The sequence below is a fragment of the Tursiops truncatus genome, chromosome 9 (assembly GCF_011762595.2).
Source record: "Tursiops truncatus isolate mTurTru1 chromosome 9, mTurTru1.mat.Y, whole genome shotgun sequence".
Classification (NCBI taxonomy): Eukaryota; Metazoa; Chordata; class Mammalia; order Artiodactyla; family Delphinidae; genus Tursiops; species Tursiops truncatus.
In genome coordinates, this window is record NC_047042.1 from 21,021,137 (window position 1) to 21,044,606 (window position 23,470).

Consider the following 23,470-nt stretch of genomic DNA (forward strand, 5'->3'; position numbering starts at 1 on the left):
CAAATCAAAACTACAATGATGGGCTTCCCTGGTGGCGCAGTGGTTGAGAGTCTGCCTGCCGATGCAGGGGACACGGGTTCATGTCCTGGTCTGGGAAGATACCACATGCCGCGGAGCGGCTGGGCCCATGAGCCGTAGCCACTGAGCCTGCGCGTCCAGAGCCTGTGCTCTACCATGGGAGAGGCCAAAACACTGAGAGTCCACATACCGCAAAAAAAAAAAAAAAAAAACTACAATGAGGTATCTCACACTGGTGAGAATCGCCATCATCAAAAAATCTAGAAACAGTAAATGCCGGAGAGGGTGTGGAGAAAAGGGAACACTCTTGCACTGTTGGTGGGAATGTAAATTGATAGAGCCACCTATGGAGAACAGTATGGAGGTTCCTTAAAAATCTACAAATAGAAGTACCATACGACCCAGCAATCCCACTACTGGGCATATACCCTGAGAAAACCATAATTCAAAAAGAGTCATGTACCACAATGTTCATAGCAGCTCTATTTACAATAGCCAGGACATGGAAGCAACCTAAGTGTCCAGAGACAGATGAATGGATAAAGAAGATGTGGCACATATATACAATGGAATATTACTCAGCCATAAAAAGAAACGAAATTGAGTTATTTGTAGAGAGGTGGATAGACCTAGAGTCTGTCATACAGAGTGAAGTAAGTCAGAAAGAGAAAAACAAATACCGTATGCTAACACATATATATGGAATCTAAAGAAAAAGAAAAAAATGGTTATGAAGAGCCTAGGGGCAGGACAGGAATAAAGACGCAGACATAAGAGAATGGACTTGAGGCCACAGGGAGGGGGAAGGGTAAGCTGGGACAAAGTGAGAGAGTAGCATGGACATATATATACACTACAGAACATAAAACAGCTAGCTAGTGGGAAGCAGCCGCATAGCACAGGGAGATCAGCTTGGTGCTTTGTGACCACCTAGAGGGTTGGGATAGGGAGGGTGGGAGGGAAGGAGACGCAAGAGGGAGGAGATGGGGGGATATATGTATATGTATAACTGATTCATTTTGTTATTAAGCAGAAACTAACACACCATTGTAAAGGAATTATACTCCAATAAAGATGTTAAAAAAATGGAAGAAAAGTAGAAAATCAGGAAGAGATAAAGAAAAGATTTGGGATGGAAATAAATAGAGATAAGTTAAAGAACTAATGTCGAGTAGGCAGGAGAAAGGAGGTGGGAGGGGAGAGTGGAGGAGGAGGAAATGCTGCCTCGTCTGCATTTAAAAGCTGAACAGGGGCTTCCCTGATGGCGCAGTGGTTGAGAGTCCGCCTGCCGATGCAGGGAACACGGGTTCATGCCCTGGTCCGGGAAGATCCCACATGCCGCGGAGCGGCTGGGCCCGTGAGCCATGGCCGCTGAGCCTGTGCGTCCGGAGCCTGTGCTCTGCAATGGGAGAGGCCAAAAGAGTAAGAGGCCCGTGTAATGCCAAAAAAAAAAAAAAAAAAATGAAAGATACATAGTTGTGTATAGACTCAGCTAGGATATGAACTTAGCTATTGGGAGGCTTACTTTAAAGCTTGTGAGCATGTACATTGATTGGAGCTGAAAGCCATGCCTGTCAGCCTTCTCTTAGCCACTTAGCCCCAGGGAGCTTCACTATCAGTGGCTAACTTGATGCTACCAACTGGGTGTCTGTGTCCTCTCCAAATTCGTATGTTGAAACCTAAGCCTCAGAGTGACGGTTATTTGGAGGTGGGGCCCTGGGAGGGGATTAGGTCATGAAAATGGAGTCCTCATGAATGGGATTAGTGCCCTCATGAAAGGAACCCCACCGATATCCCTTGTCCCTTCCCCCACATGAGGGGTGAGGGCACAGTGAGAAGATGGGCCATCTATGAAGCTGGCCCTCACCTGGCACTGAATCTGTCAGCACCTTGATCTTGGACTTCCCAGCCTCCAAAACTGTGAGAAATAAACTTCTGTACACTGGTGTTTACAAGCCACCAATCTGGTGGCTGTTACAGAAGCCTGAACGGACTAAGACACTTGGCAACCAATACAATAAAGGTTTTATTGTATTTGAATTTTGTCAAATGCCTACAGGAAAGTAAGCTATTTTTCATCTTGCTGTTCATCTAGCAAGTCTGAAAAACATTTGAATGAAGACTTCTAAGTGGAAATATTCTTCTATCTCGTGTTATTTCCACCGTCCTCTGCCAGAACGCCTTATAAACTATGTACCCTTGCTTACTGGAAGACTCTCCTCCCTGATGAATCCATACATATCTATCTATATTATGAACAGTCTCTGAACAGAAGGTTTTGGGCACCTCACCCTTGAGAAAGCAGATGGGTTCATCAGGTGCCCAACATCTGTGCATGTCTGTGGAGCAAACCATTGCCTGGCTTAGAGAAATACGCTGTGGAAGAGATCAGACTGGAAAATGAATATGCCAGTAGCAGGCCCTACTATTAATTAATTTGCTTTGGCACAGTATACATGTTAGGAGTGCCTAGTGAACTTCACCCAGAGGAGGCTGACTGATTAATCTTTAGAAATAATTCTAACCAAAGACTGGCAGTGGTTTGTTTGGGAAAAAAATCCAGCTTAAATTTCAAAATTATTGGTGGTCAAGTGAACAAGGAGAGCTTGTGCTGGGATTTGGTCTGGCAGGAAGGAGTTGGGTAGAGGTACTCCCTGAGTCCTTGGTGAAAGCTGGGGTACAAAAAGAAATGCTATTTATCCCAGTCCAAGTGGGAAAAATATTCCCTCATAGCACTCTTTCAACATAGCTGGAAAATGGTGATAAATAACGGTACTGTGTTCACTTAACAACACGCTTTTAAAATAGATGTCTATGTGGAATCAGCTTTTCTTACGTGGTTGATTGTTGGAGAAAAGGAGAAAAATAAAATCACAGAGAATTTAATCCAACATGAGGCCCTGAATAGACTGTAAAGAAAATGTGTCCTTTGCAAAAGTGAACTGCAGGCTCAGGATTTGTTTGAACCCCATGGGAGGGTGATGGGCATTTTCCACTGGTAGAGGGGGACCCTGTACACAAAGTCTGGGCTCTTTTTGCAGCTGCGATCTCCCTGTACCATCTAGTGAATAACAAGGGGCTGCAGGACATAAGCCCAGAGGAAACAGCTACTGATCACCAACCAACGAGCTTTAAGACAACCGAATAGTTGAAGCTAAGAAGGCATCCGCACATCCACCTTCTGCCACTGCCCGGAGAGTCTTTGAACATAATAATAAAACCCTCCTGAAAATGATTCCCACTGGGGGAAGCTTATGATTTACGAGCTCCATTCAAATACGAAAGATGGTCTAGAATTAAAAAAAAAAATACACGGTGAGCACTCAGATTTTTTTGATAGGTTGCATTGCTCTTCTTCTTGAGAATAAATAAGAATGATGGTGTGTCTCTGTGGACCTGTTTTTTTACAAGTTAATGATCTTTAAATTTGTTGGTGCTAAGAGAGTAAAACGCTTACATTCGTCTTTCCATTTTAGTTAATAGATGCGTGGATGTTAGGATATCAGAGTACTTAGAGTTTATGCAAAACCTTTTTTTGTTGTTGTTTGCTTGTCTGCTTACTGGTAAGACCTAGGCAGCCAGGTTTTATTTAATTTGGGAACAAACCTAATCATGCTCAGGACTGAAATAAAAAATGGAATTTAATCAATAGGTCCTAGTCATCTGGTTTTACCTGGGTATGATCCTATAAAGAAGAAATGTGAATTAGAAGTTGTTCACTGGGAACAGATAGGGGTTACTTTGTTAATGAGGATTGTGAAATGAATAAATAATTTGAAGTCACCCTTTCTTCTAAGGAGCTTGGGCTGCCATCCAAACCTTCCTGCTTAGGATGATATGATTATCGCTGAGGTGATGTTCATACAGATGGATGGCCATTCCAGGATGAGGTGAGTCGGAGGGCATACTGAGGCCGGCAGCCTGGGCCTTCGGAGGACAAGGGTTTTGCAACCCAGATGCTCACGACTAGAGGGCTTCCCAGAGGCACCGAGATGGCTCGCTGGGGCCTGATTTCTTAGAGGCCTCTCTCGTCTAAGACTTCACCCCTGAGCTGGTACAGAATCATCTACTCAGGCTGAGAACAGCTGATGCGAAATCTGTATTCTGGGACACTGTGTTACAGTTCCACTTTCTTATAGTGCAAGTTCTCACGCTGCGCGAGGACCAGCTTGCAAACATTTCCTCCCCTGAGTTCTTTGCTCATTCTCAGAGATATGTCTTGCTGCCTCTAAGGCATGGAACAGCTCGGTTTAGGTGTATAGGAAGTGAGACCAGAGAACATTCACACTTTTACTTTGATGAGGATAGCGCTGATCACTATATGAGGATCTAATCCCATCCCACCAACATAAATTATGTGACAAATCCTTAAAAAGTATGCTACCGGGAACTGTGAGGGATTCAAAGAAATGTCATAATTTCTTGCCCTTAAGGAACTTACAATTTATTTAGGGGCAGGAAAACTTACAATTTATTATAGGGTATAAACCTATAAAAGTAAAATGAGGGGCTTCCCTGGTGGCGCAGTGGTTGAGAGTCCGCCAGCCGCTCCGCGGCATGTGGGATCTTCCCGGACTGGGGCACGAACCCCAAAGCAGGGGACACGGGTTCGTGCCCCGGTCCGGGAAGATCCCACATGCCGCGGAGCGGCTGGACCCGTGAGCCATGGCCGCTGAGCCTGCGCGTCTGGAGCCTGTGCTCCGCAACGGGAGAGGCCACAACAGTGAGAGGCCTGCGTACCGCAAAAAAAAGAAAAAAAAAAAAAAAAAAAAAAAGTAAAATGACAATGATAGTAATAAGACATGATAAGAGAAAGGAAATAACAGAGCAGTCAACAATCAAGGGGTTTACAGACCAAAAAAAATAAAGAATTCCATATAAGAACTGGAGAAAACACTTAAGAAAGAAGGGTGAGGGGTCAGGCAAACTCTTATTCAGAAGTTAAGAGATTTTTGAGCCGCTTGTGAGAGATGCTTACTGTTTGGGCAGTAGTCTCTACCTCACAGGGTTGCTGTGAAAATTAAACACAATGGAATATCCTTAGCACAGTGCCTGGAAGAAAGCTTGATAACATTTATTAGTGGATAAAAGAAGGCATTTCAAGTGGCAGCTGCCAAAACATGGACACTGGGGCAGGAAAGTAAAAGTTGTCTTTCAGGGGTAACTACACCAGCTTAGATGGAATGGAACTGTGAGGACCTGCTGGTAGAAAGTGGCTGTGTTTACACTACCGAGGGTCTTGAATATAAGAGAGGTGTCTTTGAACTTTACCCTGTAGATATATTTATCAGGGGGGTTATGATCAAGGATTCACTATGAGAAGACTGGATGACACACAGAAAGTGCCGCCTTTCTTGATGAACTTTGCATCATTAGAAACTCCACTCGTACCCTAGCCCCTGGCCACCTCCTGCAGCAGGAATTGTCACACTAATAAATGCGAAAAGACTGATTTGATTTAGACCATATGCACGTCAGTGCAGACTGAACACAATCTTATCTTTTTTGTGTATGTAGATTTGCTAAAAGATTATGAAGACATTTGCTTATCTTATGGTTTCATGAGTTATATTTAGAAGCCAGATATTTGGAGGAAACCCGGCATTTTATATAGTGTCCCCTGCCCCACCGTATTTCTTCTGTTCTAAAAGCACTCACGTTAACGGCGTGGCTGACACCATCATGCCTCCTGAGTGAAGTACTCTCAGCATAAAACTCAGAGCAAAAGCACTATGTCGTTAAAGGAATTCAAAGCAGAGATTCATTTAAGGATTAAGGGAATATCGCAGGTTGCAAAGCTGTCTAAGAACTCTGAAAGGAAACTTGCTTTTGCAAACCGATGACAAATAGTGAAACCAATGGCACTCGCTTTCTAATTCCCATGTTCCAGCACGGGTATAACTTCAGAAACTTTCCAGCAATGACTTTTGGGGATGCAGCATTAATAGGTCAAAGTTAACAATGATTTACAGAAAGTCAAGGTCCCAGCGTCAGCACCAGTTGCACCAGCTGCCTGTGTTTTTAAGGTGATCAGTGAACAAACCTCAGTATGGAGTTCTAAAGAAACTTCATTGCCATAACCCAAAGCAATAAAATGTTAAGATGGGACACTTACTGGTTGCTGAGGTTCAGAGGCTTCACTTTAGGGCAAATCTTTGTAACTATGGGCCATTAAAAGGAGTGTACCACTAAAGGGTACAGGTGTGCCAAGACAGCCGTTGCTTCCCAACGAGGTCGAGTGAGGTTAGGGGTAGAGCCCCTGGGGAGGTTACCTTTTGCCTCTATCAGCCTCATTCATTTTATCTCAGTGCAATATACAAATGCTATCACTTTGTAAGCGAAAGAAGCAGGGAAACACTGCCTTAAAATGTCTTAAAAGGGGAGCTGGTTTAGTGTATCTAAGTGCTTGTTTCAGATCGTTTCTTGACATAGGATAAGATGAACAAAAGAACTGAAAGTGTTAGGAGCACCTTAAAAACATAATAACAAATGAAAGTAATGAACGTTTAAAATGATAACTTAAGGCAATGAAAAATATAATCCAGGCCTCAGACTTAACCAAGGCTTTTCACACACAGGCGAAACTAACATAATACCTTATATTTCCATGCTGATTCATGGCATAATCTAATCTAGAGCTGGAAAAGGCTATTAACACCATCTTTCCTTATAGTTCAGATGAGGAAGGGGTACAGCAAGACCAAGTGACTAGCTCAAAGGACACGATAGTGGATAAGCTGGAGACAGGCTCAGACGTGTTGTCCAATGCACTTTTCATTTAGTTTAAATCTCCTTGTATTAGGGCAAAACTGTAGAAGTCTTGGCTTTCGGTTTTAATTTGTATGTCTCCTAAATTCAAATGGCTATTCAGCGGCTGCACAGTTGGTGGGGTGAGTTTTGGTGGAAAAAATCTTAACTTGCTTTACTGATTGTTCAGTTTTATTTCATACTTATTAGGGAATTATACTTAAAATGTCTTAAAACACCTGTTAGATAAGCTTCTGAATGTCTAGAATAACTTTTCAACACCAGAGCCTGTGGACATCCTTAAGGACTTTGAGAGTCGTCAGGGCATTTTACCAAAGGTAATTAACTAACATCTTCCTAGAATGTCAGATTGCAGTGGGCGTTAGGGAAAGTCACCAGTGACCTAGTCTGTACTCCCACCTGTGCCAGAGAAAGTGCACAGAAAGAAACAAAGATTTTCAGCCCTGGTACAGAGCTGAAAGATTAAGAGGCAGCAGCGTGCTGACCAGTGAGTCATTTGCCATACAGACGAGGAAAACAGACTCGATGCCGTTAGGAGAATACGAATAAAGGAAGGAAAGGTTGAAATGACTGTTCCTCTACTGGTGCTGCTTGGACTGCTACTATGGCTGCTGTCCGGAGTATGTTGTACCTCCCAGTTTGTGATGGGCCTGCACCTAAATTTATGAATTCCCTCAACAGGCTGCCAGCCTCCAACGCCACTGTCCAAGCTGCCCACGCACGGCTACCCCATACATTTCAACATAACCTTCCTCACAGGTTTTACAACAGCGGGAGAATCAGTGTCACTTTTATTTCATCACCTGTGTCAAAGCCCTTCTTGGGAACCTCTGGTGGGAAAGCAGGTTTTGGGGGCAGAGCAGGAAGCACCTGCGATGACGGTTATAGCTCTGTGCTCCGTAATAAAACCTGGATGTCGGACTCAGACCTTCAGCTGGGGAGGCCCAAAGACTGACCTGCCAACCCCACTGCACATGGGCACTGGGGCACTTTTATAGAGCAGGCATCTGCTCCACTCTGACTCCGAAGGCTACCTTCTTTATCCTGGGTACAAAACCTCAGTAAGTATGACAGCAGGCAGTCAATGGCAGCAAATGCCTTGAACCTCCCAAATATGCCAACGTTTCCAGTTTTGGAGAAACTTCTAACATTCTTTCCAACTTTCAATGTTTATCAATAACGTGGCAATGAACATCTTTCTATATAAATTTTTTTGAATCCTTTAAAGAATTTTAAGTGCAACTGCCTGTTATGGTTCACTCTTAACCCAGGCTCTGGTTTGCAAACCATTTTGTTTTCCCTTGAGTCCAATTTTAAGGTCTGAAAAAAAAAAAAGCTTAATATTTTGGATAATGGGACAGAAATGCTCAGGAAGCTTACCTGTTCTCAACTTAAATCAAGAAAGGTATTTCTGCACCTCATATAGAAGGCTTCTAAGATCTGTCTACTCCCAAACGATAGTTGGCCTCCTGGCTTTGGGAGGAAGTAATACGCTCCCGAATTACATTAATAGTATAAAAAAGTTCTTTTTTATTTTGGGGGGAAATAACACTGTGAAAAAAATATGTGAGGCTTTGATAAAGAGCCCTACTAAACTTCAGGCAACAAATAAGCCAGGAACTCGACTTTTCCAAGTTCCCAACCGGTTAAACATCTGGCCTTCTTGGCAAAGTTGCCGCCTGGGCTGAACAAGCTGTGGAAGGGCACTCCTTCTCTGTCTGCAGGGTGGGGAAGTTTACAGTGGGTTCTCCATCTCTCCTCTCTTCTCTGATCTATTCAACAGAGACATAAAGTTTACAGGATACCCTAAAAGGCACAGTTTTGAGTCTGAATTTTGATGGTTGCCCTGACTCTTCTTGTCTATTGGTTAGTGGTTTCTGGGGAGACTTCCAGCCTGAAGTCTCAGCAAAGGCCCACTGCTGGACTGGCATGGCTGCCGCCGCTGCTGCTCTCACTGCCCCCAGCCCTGGCCCAGGGGGTGGGGAACGCTGTGCTCCCAGAAGGTCAGCACGGCGGGACGGGGAGCCGGCCCTCAGAGATGCTCATCTGCTGCCCGGATTTAGCTGCTCTGGGAGAGTGGCGGGCTCTGACTAATGGCTGACTGAGCCGACAGCAGCGTGAACTCTGCGCCCTCCGAGAAGAGCGAGCTGATGGAACGCAGTGATAATTCCTAGCAGGCAAGGTGGTCTAGACGGCAATGACCACATACTTAGTGCTCACTCTGAGTCAGTGCTCTTCTAAGCACTTCCGTGTACTAATTCATTCAACCCTCACAGCAACCTGATGACCTAGGTATTAAAATGATCGTCTCTTTACATTCAAGGAAACTAAGGCCCAAAGAGGTTGTATAACTTCCCCAAGGTCACAGAGCTAGTCAATGATGGAGCCAGGTTTCAAATCCAGGCAGTACGATTAGAGCACTTGGGCTGTTAGCCACGCCACTCCCTCGCCTAGATGTCATGGTGCCCCTATCAAAGGCATGAATAACAGCGCTCTGTCCGCTGAGGAGAGGATCTCAGTAGCCTGAAAAATAAACCACAAATGTGTTCAAGATCCTTGGGCCCAGATAAGACACGAAGAGAAAAATGACAGCAGCCCTGGAAATGTTTTGCCTCTTGGATATCAGAACAGTATCACGCTCTCCCGGGCTCACAGAGCCCAAGGAGCCTTGATATTCTGGCAGCGGATGTGTGGCACAGGAGGTGGCACTTCGCCTTCCTCTTCAGAATTAAGAGTTAAAAATTGTTACGGAAGTTAAGCATGAAGTAGCATCAGGTCCAGAGACCTTTCAGGTGCATGTTGCAAATTACAGACTGTAAACATGCTCTTCCCGGAACATAGAGACAGCCTGTGTTTATTATATACACTATTGATACTGTGTATGGAATGGATAACTAATGAGGACCTACTGTGTAGCTCAGGGAACTCTACTGGGTGCTCTGCGGTGACCTAAATAGGAAGGAAATATGTATACGTATGGCTGATTCACTTTGCGTACAGTAGAAACTAACACAATATTGTAAAGCAACTATACTTTAAAAAATTTTTTTAAAGTCTCTTAAATTAAAGAGAAATAAATACGTAAAAAAAGAAACTAGGAAGCATCACGAACTCTAGAATAGATTTCCACTCTCCAGGGTGATGTAAAATAATACCATTTCGAAAATGGTTAGAATTACTTTTTTGAGGTCAGTCTAATGTCACTTGGTAGGAAGAAAAATCCACATTTAATTGTAAGCATTTGCACCTGGCGTTTGCCAACCCTGTCCACGCATGGATCTTATTTGCAATAGACAAATCCTCTGTGGCTTCCTCATGTAATAAATGTATGCATGCACACATGCACGCACGCACACACACACATCCTGCTATACGTTTAGCAATAATGCTGTCACACTTCAGATAAAGCTGAGACCTTAAAGACATGCTTAGCACTTTCACTGTGGTAGTACACTTAATTTTATTCCAGTCCTTTAGGTATCCGCCCCAATAAACAATTTGAATGCCTGGAATAGCTACAAAAGCTCTCTGTGAACATTTTCCCCAAGTGTAAATTATTGGAAGACTGTTTATATAATTCAAGAAAATCTTGTGTCCTTTTAATCTTGCTGAATCCACCACTCTGACAGAATCCTGCTTTTACTCTATGCTTAAGGACTGGATTTATTTCTTTACCTCATCGTGAAGAAAAAGATAAATGAAATCACACTCTCAGATGTACATAATTTAGCCTCTGCACATTTTCACCTTTCACAAAGTTTCATGCTTCTATAGTTTCCACTCTTGAATTGGTCAAAGCTAAAGCTAAACAGGGCAGTTCTCTCCATTCAGTCCTGGTAGTATTTTGCTAACATTAACTTCATCATAAAACGTTCTTATTCATTCTCAACAATTCGATTTCTTGAGCATTGTTCGATACCCGCACCCCTTGCCATGTGCTGGGGACAACCACAGTTCATAAGAATTTCAGGACCACAGCATGACTCAATTGTCGTTTCTCCTAATGCTCTCTGTTACGGTGTTTCTATCCACAACATTTCGGGCCAAATCACTTGTTCATGAAAAGTGAACAAGTTTTCCTCTCACTTCTGCCCTACTGCTTGCTGGCTGATGAGTGACTTCCGGAATAGTGCTGCTGAAAGGAAAACCACTGAGGAAGCTGAGAATCTGCAAAGATGATTGATTGGAAGAGAGACACGACCTCTGACTGTCACCTGTTGTACGGACTCTTGGAACCTTAGATTTGGAGGAACCTCAGAAGGTGAAATCATCTACTTCTCCCCCATCCATGACTTCTACCAAGGCACTGGGATCTCTGGACCCACAGCACTGTCTTAGTAAGTTCTTTACTTACTTACTTACTTACTTACAAATTTATTTATTTAGTTATTTTTTACTGAAGTATAGTTGACCTACAACACTATGTTAGCTCCAGGTACACAACATAGCGATTTGATATTTTTATACATTACAGAATGGTCGGCGCAAATCCACAGGACAGTGTTAAAGGTCTCCTAACTGTGTCTCATGCTTCCACTCTGGCTCTCTTCCTGCTTCCATTTTTCATGAGCATCTGGATTCATCTTTTAAAAATATATGTCAGGTATCTGTCTACCGCTTAAAACCTTCCAATGGTTCCCATGGATTTAGATTATAATCCACGCTTCTTTCCAAGGGTGTGTGAAGCCCTGCACAGCCTGGCTCCTGCCTAGCTCTATGTCCTGGTCTCTCGCTGCTCGTGTTCACTAGACCACAGATGTACTGGGCTTCTGTATGTGTATCTATATACACATAATCTGTATATAAACATATACATATATATTTAACTGAAGTATAGTTGACTTACAAGTTTATATTAGTTTCAGGTATACAACATAGTGATTTGATATTTTTATAGATTATGCACCATAGAAAGTGATAGTTTTATTGACTATATTCCGTGCACTGTACATTACATCCCTGTGACTTATTTATTTTATAACTGGAAGTTTGAACCACTTGATTCCTCTCACCTATCTCACCCATCCCCCTCCCACCTCCCCTCTGGCCACCACTAGTTTGTTCTCTGTATCTAGGAGTCTGTTTCTGTTTTGTCCTTTAGTGTGTTTATTTGCCTTGTTTTTCAGATTCCAGGTATACGTGAAACCATACATTTTCTGTATGTTTCCTGAATGCTGAGCACCTTCCCACGTCAAGGCTTCTGCCTGGGCTGCTTTTCCCTCAGATACTTTGTGCAGCTGGTTTCATTCTATGGAACAGAAGCACCTCTCCCCTCAAGTCAAAATTCCCACATCACACTGCATTGTTTTCTTCCCAGTTTAAAATGAATGAAGAGCTTTTATGGGGGCTGTGGGTTTGGGAGGACATTAGCTGTGGTCTTGCGTTCTTTCTGAGCCGAAGTCGGCAACATTTGGCTAGGCAAGTGCTAAGGATGCCTTATTTGTGCCCGGAGGCTGCGACTTTCGGGCTCCACATTTATGAATACAACAGTCCTCTGATGTACTTGCCCAGGATCTCCACCACCAGAACAATAAAAACAATAGCTCTTATTCAAAAGCAGGCAAAGCAGACACTTACTTATGGTGGATCCGGACTCTGGCCTGTTCAGGGAGCTGATGATGACAAAGCCGAAACCCTCGTTCTCTTTGCGGTGAATGACCACGTCGCTGGTCTGCAGGCTGTGGGAGGCGAAGCCTTCGGGGGGAGAGGCGCTGCTGTTGGTGTGAGTGTTGGTGTAGGTTGCGTAGTCGCTGCGAGGAGAGCTGTGGTGGGTCGACACGGAGCCTGGACTCCTCCCGTTCTCTGGGCAGGGCTCCCCTGGAACACACATCGTACACAGGCACCTGGTTATTTAGCAAGGGTCTTGATGAAGGAGTGCCTCCTGTGTACGGGGCACTATTCTAGACACTGGCATTGTCACCAGGCTGGTTGACTGGCCTCCATTCCTCCCCCCAACCCCCACTCCCCGGACGTGAAGAGTGTTTGAAAAGCTCCAAACCTGGCTATGGAGCCCCCTAGGTCTTGCCCCTTTCCACCCTTCACAGTAAACACAGGTAAAACCCCTCCTCAGCTTCCCCTGTGCCGCTACTTGTTTATAACTTCTTCTCGGTGAGACGGCAACCCGCCAAGACAATGCCTAGTTTTAAATACCAGGCTTCTCAGTTTCACAACAATAATTGATCTAAGAAGATCACAGAACAGACAGACAGACTCTTCAATTGTGCTACGCATAAAACCCACTTAAAGAACTCGTAAGAAATATGCATCATCAGAGTTCACTCAAGGAGTTTTTTCAGTAGATCTGGGATCAACTGGGCACAGGAATCTGGATGACGTTTCAAGGCCACACTTTGAGAAGTGCTGATTGTAGTTGGGGTTAACAGCCCAGAGGATGTCCACGTAAAGTGACCTACCATAATTTTACTAAAAAGCCATGGGTTTATTTAATTCTGTGATATTCTGTTAGCTTAGAAGTGTTCATTCACTTTGTGTAGCTGGGAAACATACTTCTTAGTTTGCTCACTCTAGGATCAAATCTAACAATGATATCAGGCTGCGGAATGATGAATTTTGAATCTCTAAGGGAGGTGTTGGAGGCCTTGCTCATTTACATTCTATATTATTGTAAAATATACTTTATTGTCAACCAGATAAAGCAAGCCAGTACTTCCATGAGAAAGCAAGTATATTTATAGGGAGAAATGATAGAAAGTTGGCAGCCAAGAGAACCTAGTTTTTAAACTGAAAGTTGACCCATCATTCAAGAAAGAATTCTGTCATTTTACTATAATACCTAGGTTCTGGTATTCGGATGAAAAAAAAAAAAAAAAAACTTAAGCAGGCACGTGGAATACTGTAATTAGAAACAGGACCGTTTCATGTCCATCTTACAACTTGATTAGTGTACTCAAAAGATGTTTATGGAACAGAGGAACAATAAGATAGAAAATAATGATAATTAGTGATTCCTTTATGGGTCTTTAGATATGGTCGCCTATTTACAATACTGGCAGTTGTCTCATATGGCAAGTTAAAAATAATTAGCCGAAGTTCCAATGAAGGCTTTTAATGTAAGATGCAATTCCATTCTGAAATGAAAAATCATTTCGTTTAAAAAATCAGTTCAAAAATCAGGGAACGAGAACACTGGCTATAAGAGACGTTTTGTTACACTGATACCTAAAGAAAATGGAGCTGCATTTAATCAGATACTCAGATTTAAAAATGGTCTTTACAAAAATGTATTCATTTCTTGTCTGTGATTACAGAATGAATAAGACCCAGGCCACTGCTTATTACTGTTTGATATATTTGAATGTTTCTGTAATATTTAATCAATCAGGTTTTAATAAAAGAAAATAAATGGGTGTTTTCATATGTAAGAAATGTACTGAGGTGATAAAAGAGCAAAATGTCAATGTCAAAGCTTTTCCCTCTTTTCCACCAGAATTTCAAACTACCTGTAAAATGAACCCTCTCCACTAGAAAACATCATCCAAAGACAAGCTGTTATTGTCTTGGTGAAGCACATATCCTTTATCAGTCCTTGTATAAGTTGGAAATAAAGTGACTGGAGATAGTCAGGAAGAAGAAAAAGAAACAATTATTATGCTGCAACATTAAACTGAAAATCTCCCTGAGTTATTGGACCAAATCAGTAACTAAATGTCATAGGCAGTGACAAGAGAGATCTCATTTTCTGGCTGTCATATTTTAGGGGGTTGAGAGCTGCGGTTGTCAGTAAAGCAGCAACAAAGAAAAATTATCTGTCTTTGCAGAAAGTGGCTCGGAGTGGCTCTGCCGCAGGTTCCAAAGGGAGAAAGAAAGAAAGTCATTGCCTAAGTCAATGTGAGTGTCCCTGGGTGAGTGCAGGAGTCAAATACATTAACAGAATACTTTTCTATTGCTTCTGCATGTCTCTTTCAACCTCTAGAACAAAGTTCTTTATCTTTAACACCATGAGCACATTTAAAACCAGGGAGTTAAGAAGACTTCCAATGATTGACTTCGAGGGATATAACTGATTCCACCTCATTTTTCTACTTGGCTGGCTCTAGATCCAAATGAGGCTGTCTTCTCTCCAACAACACTTCCTGGTATAGGGGATGAAAAATGTTGTTTTAGAATAATCTAGTAAAATGTCAGGAAGTGACTAAATACCACGTGCAATTTTTTTCTTCTTCTTCTTTTTTTTTTTTAAACACACTAACTCCCAGCATCCCTGACTCATCCTCTGGCTCACATGCAAACGGGTGTACAGAATTCAGTCACTTAATATCTATTCAAGTCCAATAATTAACTTTTAGGTTTTAGCTTCTGTTTTGTCCTCACCAGTCATACTGGAAATCATCACTGTGCTGACTGGGAGAGGGTCTCCATTTGGGAAGGCAGGAGTCATTGATAATGTCCTCCAGGTGAGATGGTTTTGACTAGAACAGTCAACTGCTGGCCAGGAGCTGCTCCTGGTCTGCAGACCCATTTATTATTCCTGCCCAATGCCGGTCTAGACTTTGTTTAATAACTGTTAAAATTAATTGCCAATGTTTTTAAATAGGGTGATTTTACAGAAAGCTGGATTTCTAGTTTCTCTTGAAATATTTGGTAATAATCAACTAGAGTTGGGCAATTCCTGCTCCCTTGACTGAGTCCACAATGTGCAAGTCTCAGCTACTCCCCAGCGTCTCTTGCAAATTCCTGATTTACTCATTTACCCGTGGAGTGAAGAGCACACAGGGCCAAAGGGACTTGTTCGGCTGGAGCCCTTGTTTCCCTTCAAGATCACAGACTGGGTACCAGGGCTCTATGTAACCAAACAGACCTTGCCTGCTTCCAGGTTGTGCCTGGGCCTCTCTTCACAGGACTGTCCCCTGGAAGGACGTGCAAATCTTGTCTTGAAGCACGGCTGAGGCACCGGGGTATGTGTGTGGTAGATCTTGGACACGTGCACTGGAGTGTCCACGGGCACAGTGCACCCCTGTGGTGCCTGGCAGGCGGGGGTCCTGTCCATGTTAGGGGCTGGCCTTCCTGAAGGCATGTGAGTTTCTGCACTCCTGCCTTATGCTCATCAAGGCAGACACATTATTTAAATGGGTGACATGCTCATAGACAAAGAGTAAGGGATTGTATTTAGAATTGACAGAAAGTATAGTAACCAGGAGCAGGCAATTCACTAGCATCCTGAACGCTGGCTAAACTTTTCACCCAGCTGCCAAGAAAACCTTCCCTTTCTCAGTATCAGGCCAAGAATTAGACTTTGCCTTAGGTGTTAGGAAAAAAAGATGCTGATAGCTTTAAGATGGACTCTAACGTGTTTTGATTAAGTCATAAAACTTTCTTTCACATCAATTCTAGATTTACACTTTCGGGAATTCCTCAGAGACACTCTTCTCTCAGACGAATCGTATGTATTCAAAATAACGTGTCACTACGTTGAAAGTCTCAAAGTTGAATTATTAAACATGTAAATATTTACACTTTCAGTGTAACAATTAAAGCCACTTTGAATAACTAAATATCGGAGCTGGTAGCACGGATAAGGCACCTCTCAAAACTAGTTTAAGGTGCACGATCTGTGCTAAAATTATCTGGTAAACAAAATTGGATCCATTACTGGATGTTTTCATCCTTTATCCTTTACGTTTTTAACCACCATTTCTCACTTTTGAGGATCTAGTTTGCTATTGCCTAATTGAAAATTCTGCCTTTCTATCTTCAGTGCGTACACTTTTTTTGGTATGTTAACATTTGGAGCAGGTTTTTATTTTAATTTTTGCCCAGTGTAACTAACCAGTCTGTATCTCTCATAATTAATGCTTTTTTTTCTTCTTCTTCTCTTCAGCATCAACTAGGAAACCAGTGCCCAGTGTCTTCTGAGGTGAGGCAGGACATTTGTACGAGCGGAGGCAAGCATAAGGCTGCCCACCTCTTTTTCCATTATATTACTCCTTTGTGCAAGAAGGTGGTGACACTGCCTGTCTCCTTGTTCATCTTCTGTCTCTTCACAGTCTGATTACTCATTTCCCCTCAGCTTTGAACCGTCTCATCATAAGCCAGGCTTGGACCTCCCACCGCATTTGCTTCAGAAACCATAATAATGATGATAACGAGAACCCTGAAAATGGCCTATCCACTGTCATATCCATTTGTAGCTATCTCTTCTCACTGTTGGAGAAATGGCAGCTATGAAGAAAGGCTGTCTTCCTAGGCCCGTTTAAAAGATCTGCTCCACCCTATTTCTAGGCATTGACTTTACTATCAAAGTATCCTTTGCTGAACTTAATCGTTTTCAATACTCATGAAGCTTTCAAGGAAGAGTGGGCTGAACTAACTTGGAAACTCTCCTGGTGTGAATGAGCAGTCTGCAGCAGAACATTTTCAAAAACTAAATGCACTTGGAAGCCTAAATGAGTAAAGTTGGTAAGAACGGCAGCAAAGAGCATCTTCACAGAAGTTACATGATCCACAAATGGCAAGAATACGTTTTTGAGGCATTTGGTCTACACTCCACTAGCCTGGGTTGATCAGAACAAAATTTAATTTACGATCATCAGCTGGTGGCAAGGGGAGCATGAAATCATGTTGGTGCATTAGTTTTCACACTTTGCAGTGTATTTCCTTGTAAATCAGTATTTTTAAACTTATCTTTGGGTTACAGAACAAATACCACCGCAAACTTTTTATTAAAAATCACTTTGGAGTGTGAGAGACAGTTAAATGTTAACTGAGCAAACCCTGTCTTCCTCGGGGCATCTCGCCCAAGGTTAAGGCATAATTCAAGGTGTTTTACTTCACTGGGTCAAGTGGTCCATGAATTCCTGAAGACAATGGCACCTCTTAGCAAAACCTCCATCATACGAGATCGATAGCAGGTCTCTACAGGCGAGGGCTCGTAATTCTTCTGACTTACCCTTAAGTGATAGGTCCTGCTCAAAATCTAGTTTCTACACGACTTGACTAGAAAAGGATTTTTAGTTCGACTAATAAACCTCATCCTCTCGAGTGATTCACAGCTGTGATTAGCTGGTGGCCCTTTTTTTAAAAATTCAAATGTGTTACGACACTAGCACATATGGAAGACGCCTTATGTTAGGGAGTGACATTTGCTAAAGGTTGGTCTAATGGCTTTGAATCCACTGGACAGGGGGTTGGTGGTAAAGAAAGAAGCACTGGCTGGGGAGATGGGTCTCTGCATGATCACTGACTCACTGCAGACCACCAGGACATCCACTGAAACTCTGGGCCTCAGTTTGTCATCTGTAACACAAGGGAGTTCACGTTGCTCTTTCTAAGGTCCCTCCTAATTCTAGTATTGATCACTGTATATGAGGAGCAGTCCAGGGCTGAGTAGAGAGGCCAGCAGGCCACCGGGGCAGGTGACGACGGAACATCTTTGGCACCGTCGCTCCTGTAATTCACAGGGCAAAGAAAGCACAGGCGGTTTGGGACAATATTCCCAATATCACTGAGAGCTCAGAGGATAAAAAACAGTATAATGCTTGTAATGGACATATGCCTTATAAACAGAAATCTTTTTTGGGGGGGTTGAGAGATGGTAAAGAGAGCTAAATTGAATCATATGACTAAGAGGGCTGACTTTTAAAAGTATTTCTTTGGTGGATTCTTGTATGAAGCTGTAAAGGTTGTAAAGGGAATAATTACTTCTAATTTCTCTGTTTCATAACTTTGGAGTTATATGAATTGTGCTTTCTCAGAGTGACATATAGCTGTATTTTTCTAAATCAGAGTAATCATTTCATTGTTACCATTTATCAGGCTCTATAAAGGAAGTTAATTTTCCATCCTAGTTGCCTTTTTATGGTATCAAAATGCTGTGTTTCTTGGCTTGTAAACACAATGAGGAACATTTTCAAAAGCTATATTTTTCACTATTATAATGTTCTTCTTATACCTAGCATCTACCAAAAAGCAAAGAGCATGCATATCTTAAATTAGCCGCAGGCTTTGCTAGAAATTTTTAATGACTCCATGGAAAATGTCAGCCTCAAAGATGGCTTAGAAATGTACTAGCGGGGTGAAAATCTGCACTTTCAACATCATAGTTACATCTGGCATAGCGAGGTTGGTCTTTTCCCTCATGTAATATAGAAACTGATTTAAAATGTTGTCTCCAGTGTCCTGACCCTGACTCACAAAAGCATCTCACCACCTAACCCGCAACTCTTGCTGCTGGTTCGAGTTACATACCTCCACATAGCACCTTTCTTCTCACAGTGAGGTTGACCTGCCCGTTGCGGGCTGCATGGTGCATAAGGTCGATGACATAGCGGTGGGTCTTGCCAGCCACTGGAATCCCATCCACATAGACGAGCTCATCTCCCGGGTGTAGGCGGCCGTCTCTGTCGGCTGATCCCATGGCAATGACAGCTCCAATCAAAATCTAGACAAGCAGTGAGAAGAAAAGCATGTTTATGTTTCAAACCTCCTTCCTTCCTTCCTTTCTTCCATCTATCTACTTACCTACCAAGTAACTCAGTAGAAGATTTTATTCCCTGTTCACACCCTCTGCCCCAAATCTGAACATGTACTTGAAAAATGAAAAATGCGAGGCTGAAAGGATGCCCTCCTAACTCTTCCAGGTTGCTAACTCTTCTCAGAGAAATAAATGTTTTGGACTTGCTCCTGATGGCCATGAAGTCTGGAGGACACTCGCTAACTGGTTCATAAGCTATCACCCTTAAACCCAAATAACCTGATGTCATTGGCCACCGTACATGGGCTCTGAATTGCAACAAACTGGGGATGGAATCCTAGCTCCACTTCTTTATTTGTGTGCCGTGGGCAAGGCTTTTCAATCTCCGCAAGCCTCGGTTTCTTCACCTGCAAAAATGGGGAAATAAAATAACAGGACCTACTTCATGGAGTTGTTGGGAGAAGCGAAAGAAATAGTGCATGGGAAGCATTTAACTTTGCTCAGGGCACGTAGTGAGTGCTTGAAAAATGTCAGGGGAAACTACCTGCTGTATATTATTAAATTCAGATGAAGGTTCAAAGTGTTTTTTATCTTTTAATTTTTGCTTTGCTTTCAAAAGCTGGAGTTAAGGATAAAACAAAACAAAGCAGAACTCACGGCTGGCCTTCCCTGGACAGTTGACCTACTTTAAGAACAGTCAAATCTCCTCCAGATGTTTGCTCCATTTCTTTGAATACTTTCTTAGAGCACTTCCTCTGCACAAAGGATGTCCCCAGTTCTGCCTGTCCCCTGCAATGCTTCTGCTGTTTAGGCGGCCACCATACCAGGAAATTTGGAGGTACACATCTGGGAAATGTGCATATTGTTATAAATCTCTGAACCAGGGACTGTGACACAAGGCATAACGATGTAAGGTTTCCTACTTCCCATTAGAAACACTCAAATTAGTGTCCATTAGCAAGGCTTTTTTTCTTTCTCAGAGGAAAGGCAACAGCACTCAATATTTTAGTTTTGCTATTTAATCTACAATTTTTCCAACTCATGGACAACAGAGTTCAAAAGGATAGTTTTTCTTTTGCCAAGTGGCTTAGCCTCACAGCATCTAAAGGCAGTGGTTACCATTAGTCTGATAATATTACAGAGGCTATATTCTAGGTTGTATTTTAAGTCTATAAAATGATCCCTTGCTCACGGATTGATTTCTTTCAGGCACTGATTTCTTTCAAACCTCAGATCTGTGGATTCCAGTTAATTTGCAGAGCTGCTCCATCACGACCTGCAGCCTTGTGTGTCAGCAGGTTTGGCAGCAGACGATTCCTTCTTACTTGGTCACACTGCTCAGTGTGGCCTGTCAACACAGATCTGGATGCCCAGACCTCCTCAGGTATATGCAGAATTATGGTCTGGAGGGTTTTCTCTTTTTTCCTGAGGACTTCATAGCCTTGGTCCACTGAATAGCTCTCTTTATCCAGAGGAACGAAAATTCCCTACCACACGGCAGTTTTTTCCCTATTCTTGGGGGAGGGTGGGGAGTGGAGAGTAGAGAATAGATTTGCTTCCTTGTTGAATATTGGTGCTCTGATGACGGATTCATTATTGCTCTCACAGGAAACACATTGCCAGCCTTGGACTGCTGGGCCACAGCAAATGGCTGTGCCCATATGCTGTAATCCAGCAGTCGGGCATGCTTCTGATATTTTCCATTTTCCCTTATTGTCCTGTCAACCTGAATTTATGAGTTTCTTTCTAAAGATATTCCAATCTATTCTTCAAAAGACTCAACCCGCTATGGAGCACTTCAAAGATTTATTAAGTGCTTTGTGCAAAAGCCAGTTAAAATGAATGTTTATGTTCCTCCACTGCCCCATGAAAAGCTGCATTTAGCTGGGTTAGCCCAAAGAAAATGCTTCAACCTTTAGATTTCCTGTATGCCTCAGTGGGAGAGTTTATAGCTAGTAACAGAGAAAAAATGGCTAGAGAAATTCTTAGCTTAATTACCAACATTAAGCTATAGTTCTGATTCTATAGCTTAGAACACTTTGAACACTTTGATTCTAACTGATGAAAAGGAATTAAAAAAACATGTTACAACTAAGAGAGCTACCATTGCAATTGGGCACTCTACAAAAATAGTAAAAACAAAATTTCACATAGGAAAATTCTCATTCCTCTCCTGCTGTAGGAAAACAGCAAAGATATACTCTTGAAGTTATCTTCTGTGTTACTAGTTTAATATCATCCATTAAAAGGAGAACCACAGTAAAACATCTATTTTTCTGTTTTATTGCTGTGATATGAAGTACTCTCCTCGCTAATTAATTCATTTAACCAGCAAATATTCATTGAGTCCAGGGACACTTCTAGGTGCAAGGAATCCATCAGTGAACAATAAACAAAAATCCCTTGGGGGCTTCCCTGGTGGTGCAGTGGTTGAGAGTCTGCCTGCTGATGCAGGGGACATGGGTTCGTGCCCCGGTCTGGGAAGATCCCACATGCCGCAGAGCAGCTAGGCCCGTGAGCCACGGCCGCTGGGCCTGCGCATCCGGAGCCTGTGCTCTGCAAAGGGAGAGGCCACAACAGTGAGAGGCCCGTGTACCACAAAAAAACCAAAACAAAACAAAATCCCTGTTCTATAGAGCCATTCTAGTGGTCAGACAGTAATAAATGTAAAAATTATGTTGTATGCTAGCAGGCACGTACTATGAAAAAAGCAGAGCAAAGTAGGATGATGGGCGGGTGTCAGCTATGCGGCTGAGGTGGAGTTAGGGCAGGTTAGATCAGGCCTCAACGAGAAGCTGACATTTGAGCAAAGATTGAAGTTCACTGGATACGTTTTTTTTAAACTTGAAGCTTTCATCTTCAAACTTTACTTTGTTCTATCAAATCTTACATATTTATTTCTAAATAGTGTATTCAATATAATACTTCAATACAGCTTATTATACAGTATTGTAAAATTATTAACAATATATATATTATTGTATAATCACATTGTATAATCCACCCTCTACCTTTTTCAGAGAAAGGTTGTCATAGTTATGAAAGAAACTTGAACTGAGCTCAGCGTGGGGAACTGGAGCAGGCATGAGAGCGGCTCGTCCATGAGCTACATATATGAGTTACACTTGCTCCTTCCTTCAGGAACTGCCGCTGGGAAGAGGCTGACCACGTGAGCTGTCACTGCTTCTGCCTCTCACGCTGCTGTTGTTCCTTAGCCTTTGGCCAGTTTACACCTTTGTGCCCTGCATTTCACTGCTGACACAGAGCTAGCTCTATGTGCCTCTCTATTCAGGAAAGAAAATAACCCACAACTTTTTTTTTTCCTTTAATTTGAATATGCTTTGTACACTTGACACATTTGAGTAGTTTATTTCCTATCTGGATAGGATAATCTATGATTCCTTCTTGCACTGTTAACTCTTGCACTGTTAACTGTTAAGTCAACTCACATTGACTTCCATATATACATTCTTAATGTTCATCTAAGCTCTCGAAAACACACTTCAGGATATCTGATCCTTTAAATGAGTAGTTCTCAGACTTTAGGGTGCACGTGAATCACACCGTGAGCCTGTTAAAACAGAATTCTGCATCTACCCCGAGAGTCTGATTCTACAGGCCTGGGGTTTAACCTGAGATTCTGCATGTTTAACAAGCTCCCAGGAGGTGTTGGGTGCTTCTGGTCTGTAGATCTAACGCGATTTGAGTAGCAAGGTTCTGAGTATTCTCACTTGGCCCAGTGGACCCAGAAGCTATGGTCTCACTGGTCACGTTCCAAGTCCACTGAGGGACTTTCCCTCGGGTGCCTGGCTTGAGCCTCCTGCCCCATCGTACTGATCACTTTCCAGGTCTGCTGAGTGCATGGCCTGGGCTCCCTGACCCATCAGGCTATACTTTCCTTCTGATCTTGCTGACCCCTGGCTATACTGGCCAGTGAGCCTTCCCAGCCAACACTGGCCTCGCTCTACTCATCACATCCCTCTCACCTCACTGGGTCCTTCAACCTCTGAGGACCTGCTCCGCAGCTTTCTCATTGCCCTTGGAGGAGTTCCTTATCCTGCCTCTCTTGCTTTGGCCCTGAAGGAGCAGCTTGGTGGCAAAACAGATCAAGGAAGACCCCTCCACACAGACACCCCCCCAAACAAGTGACCTGGCCTTATCTTTCCAACTATCTTTTGTTAAAAAAAAAAAAAAAAAGAATCAAAAACTCCACAACTTCACTTTATCTTAAAGGCTATGAAGGCACAGAACAAA

The 23,470-nt window shown here is 42.8% G+C and overlaps 1 protein-coding gene across 1 annotated transcript in view; it reads right to left on the minus strand.

Annotated features, from left to right (window-relative positions):
* Window positions 1–23,470, minus strand: part of MAGI2 (membrane associated guanylate kinase, WW and PDZ domain containing 2) — a 1,339,714-nt gene that overhangs the window by 134,022 nt on the left and 1,182,222 nt on the right. The window contains exons 15-16 of the mRNA XM_033862934.2: window positions 18,991–19,183; window positions 12,364–12,603 (exon numbers count right to left, since the gene is read on the minus strand). Coding sequence (XP_033718825.2) covers window positions 12,364–12,603; window positions 18,991–19,183 — 433 coding nt within the window. The remainder of the gene's footprint in view (window positions 1–12,363; window positions 12,604–18,990; window positions 19,184–23,470) is intronic.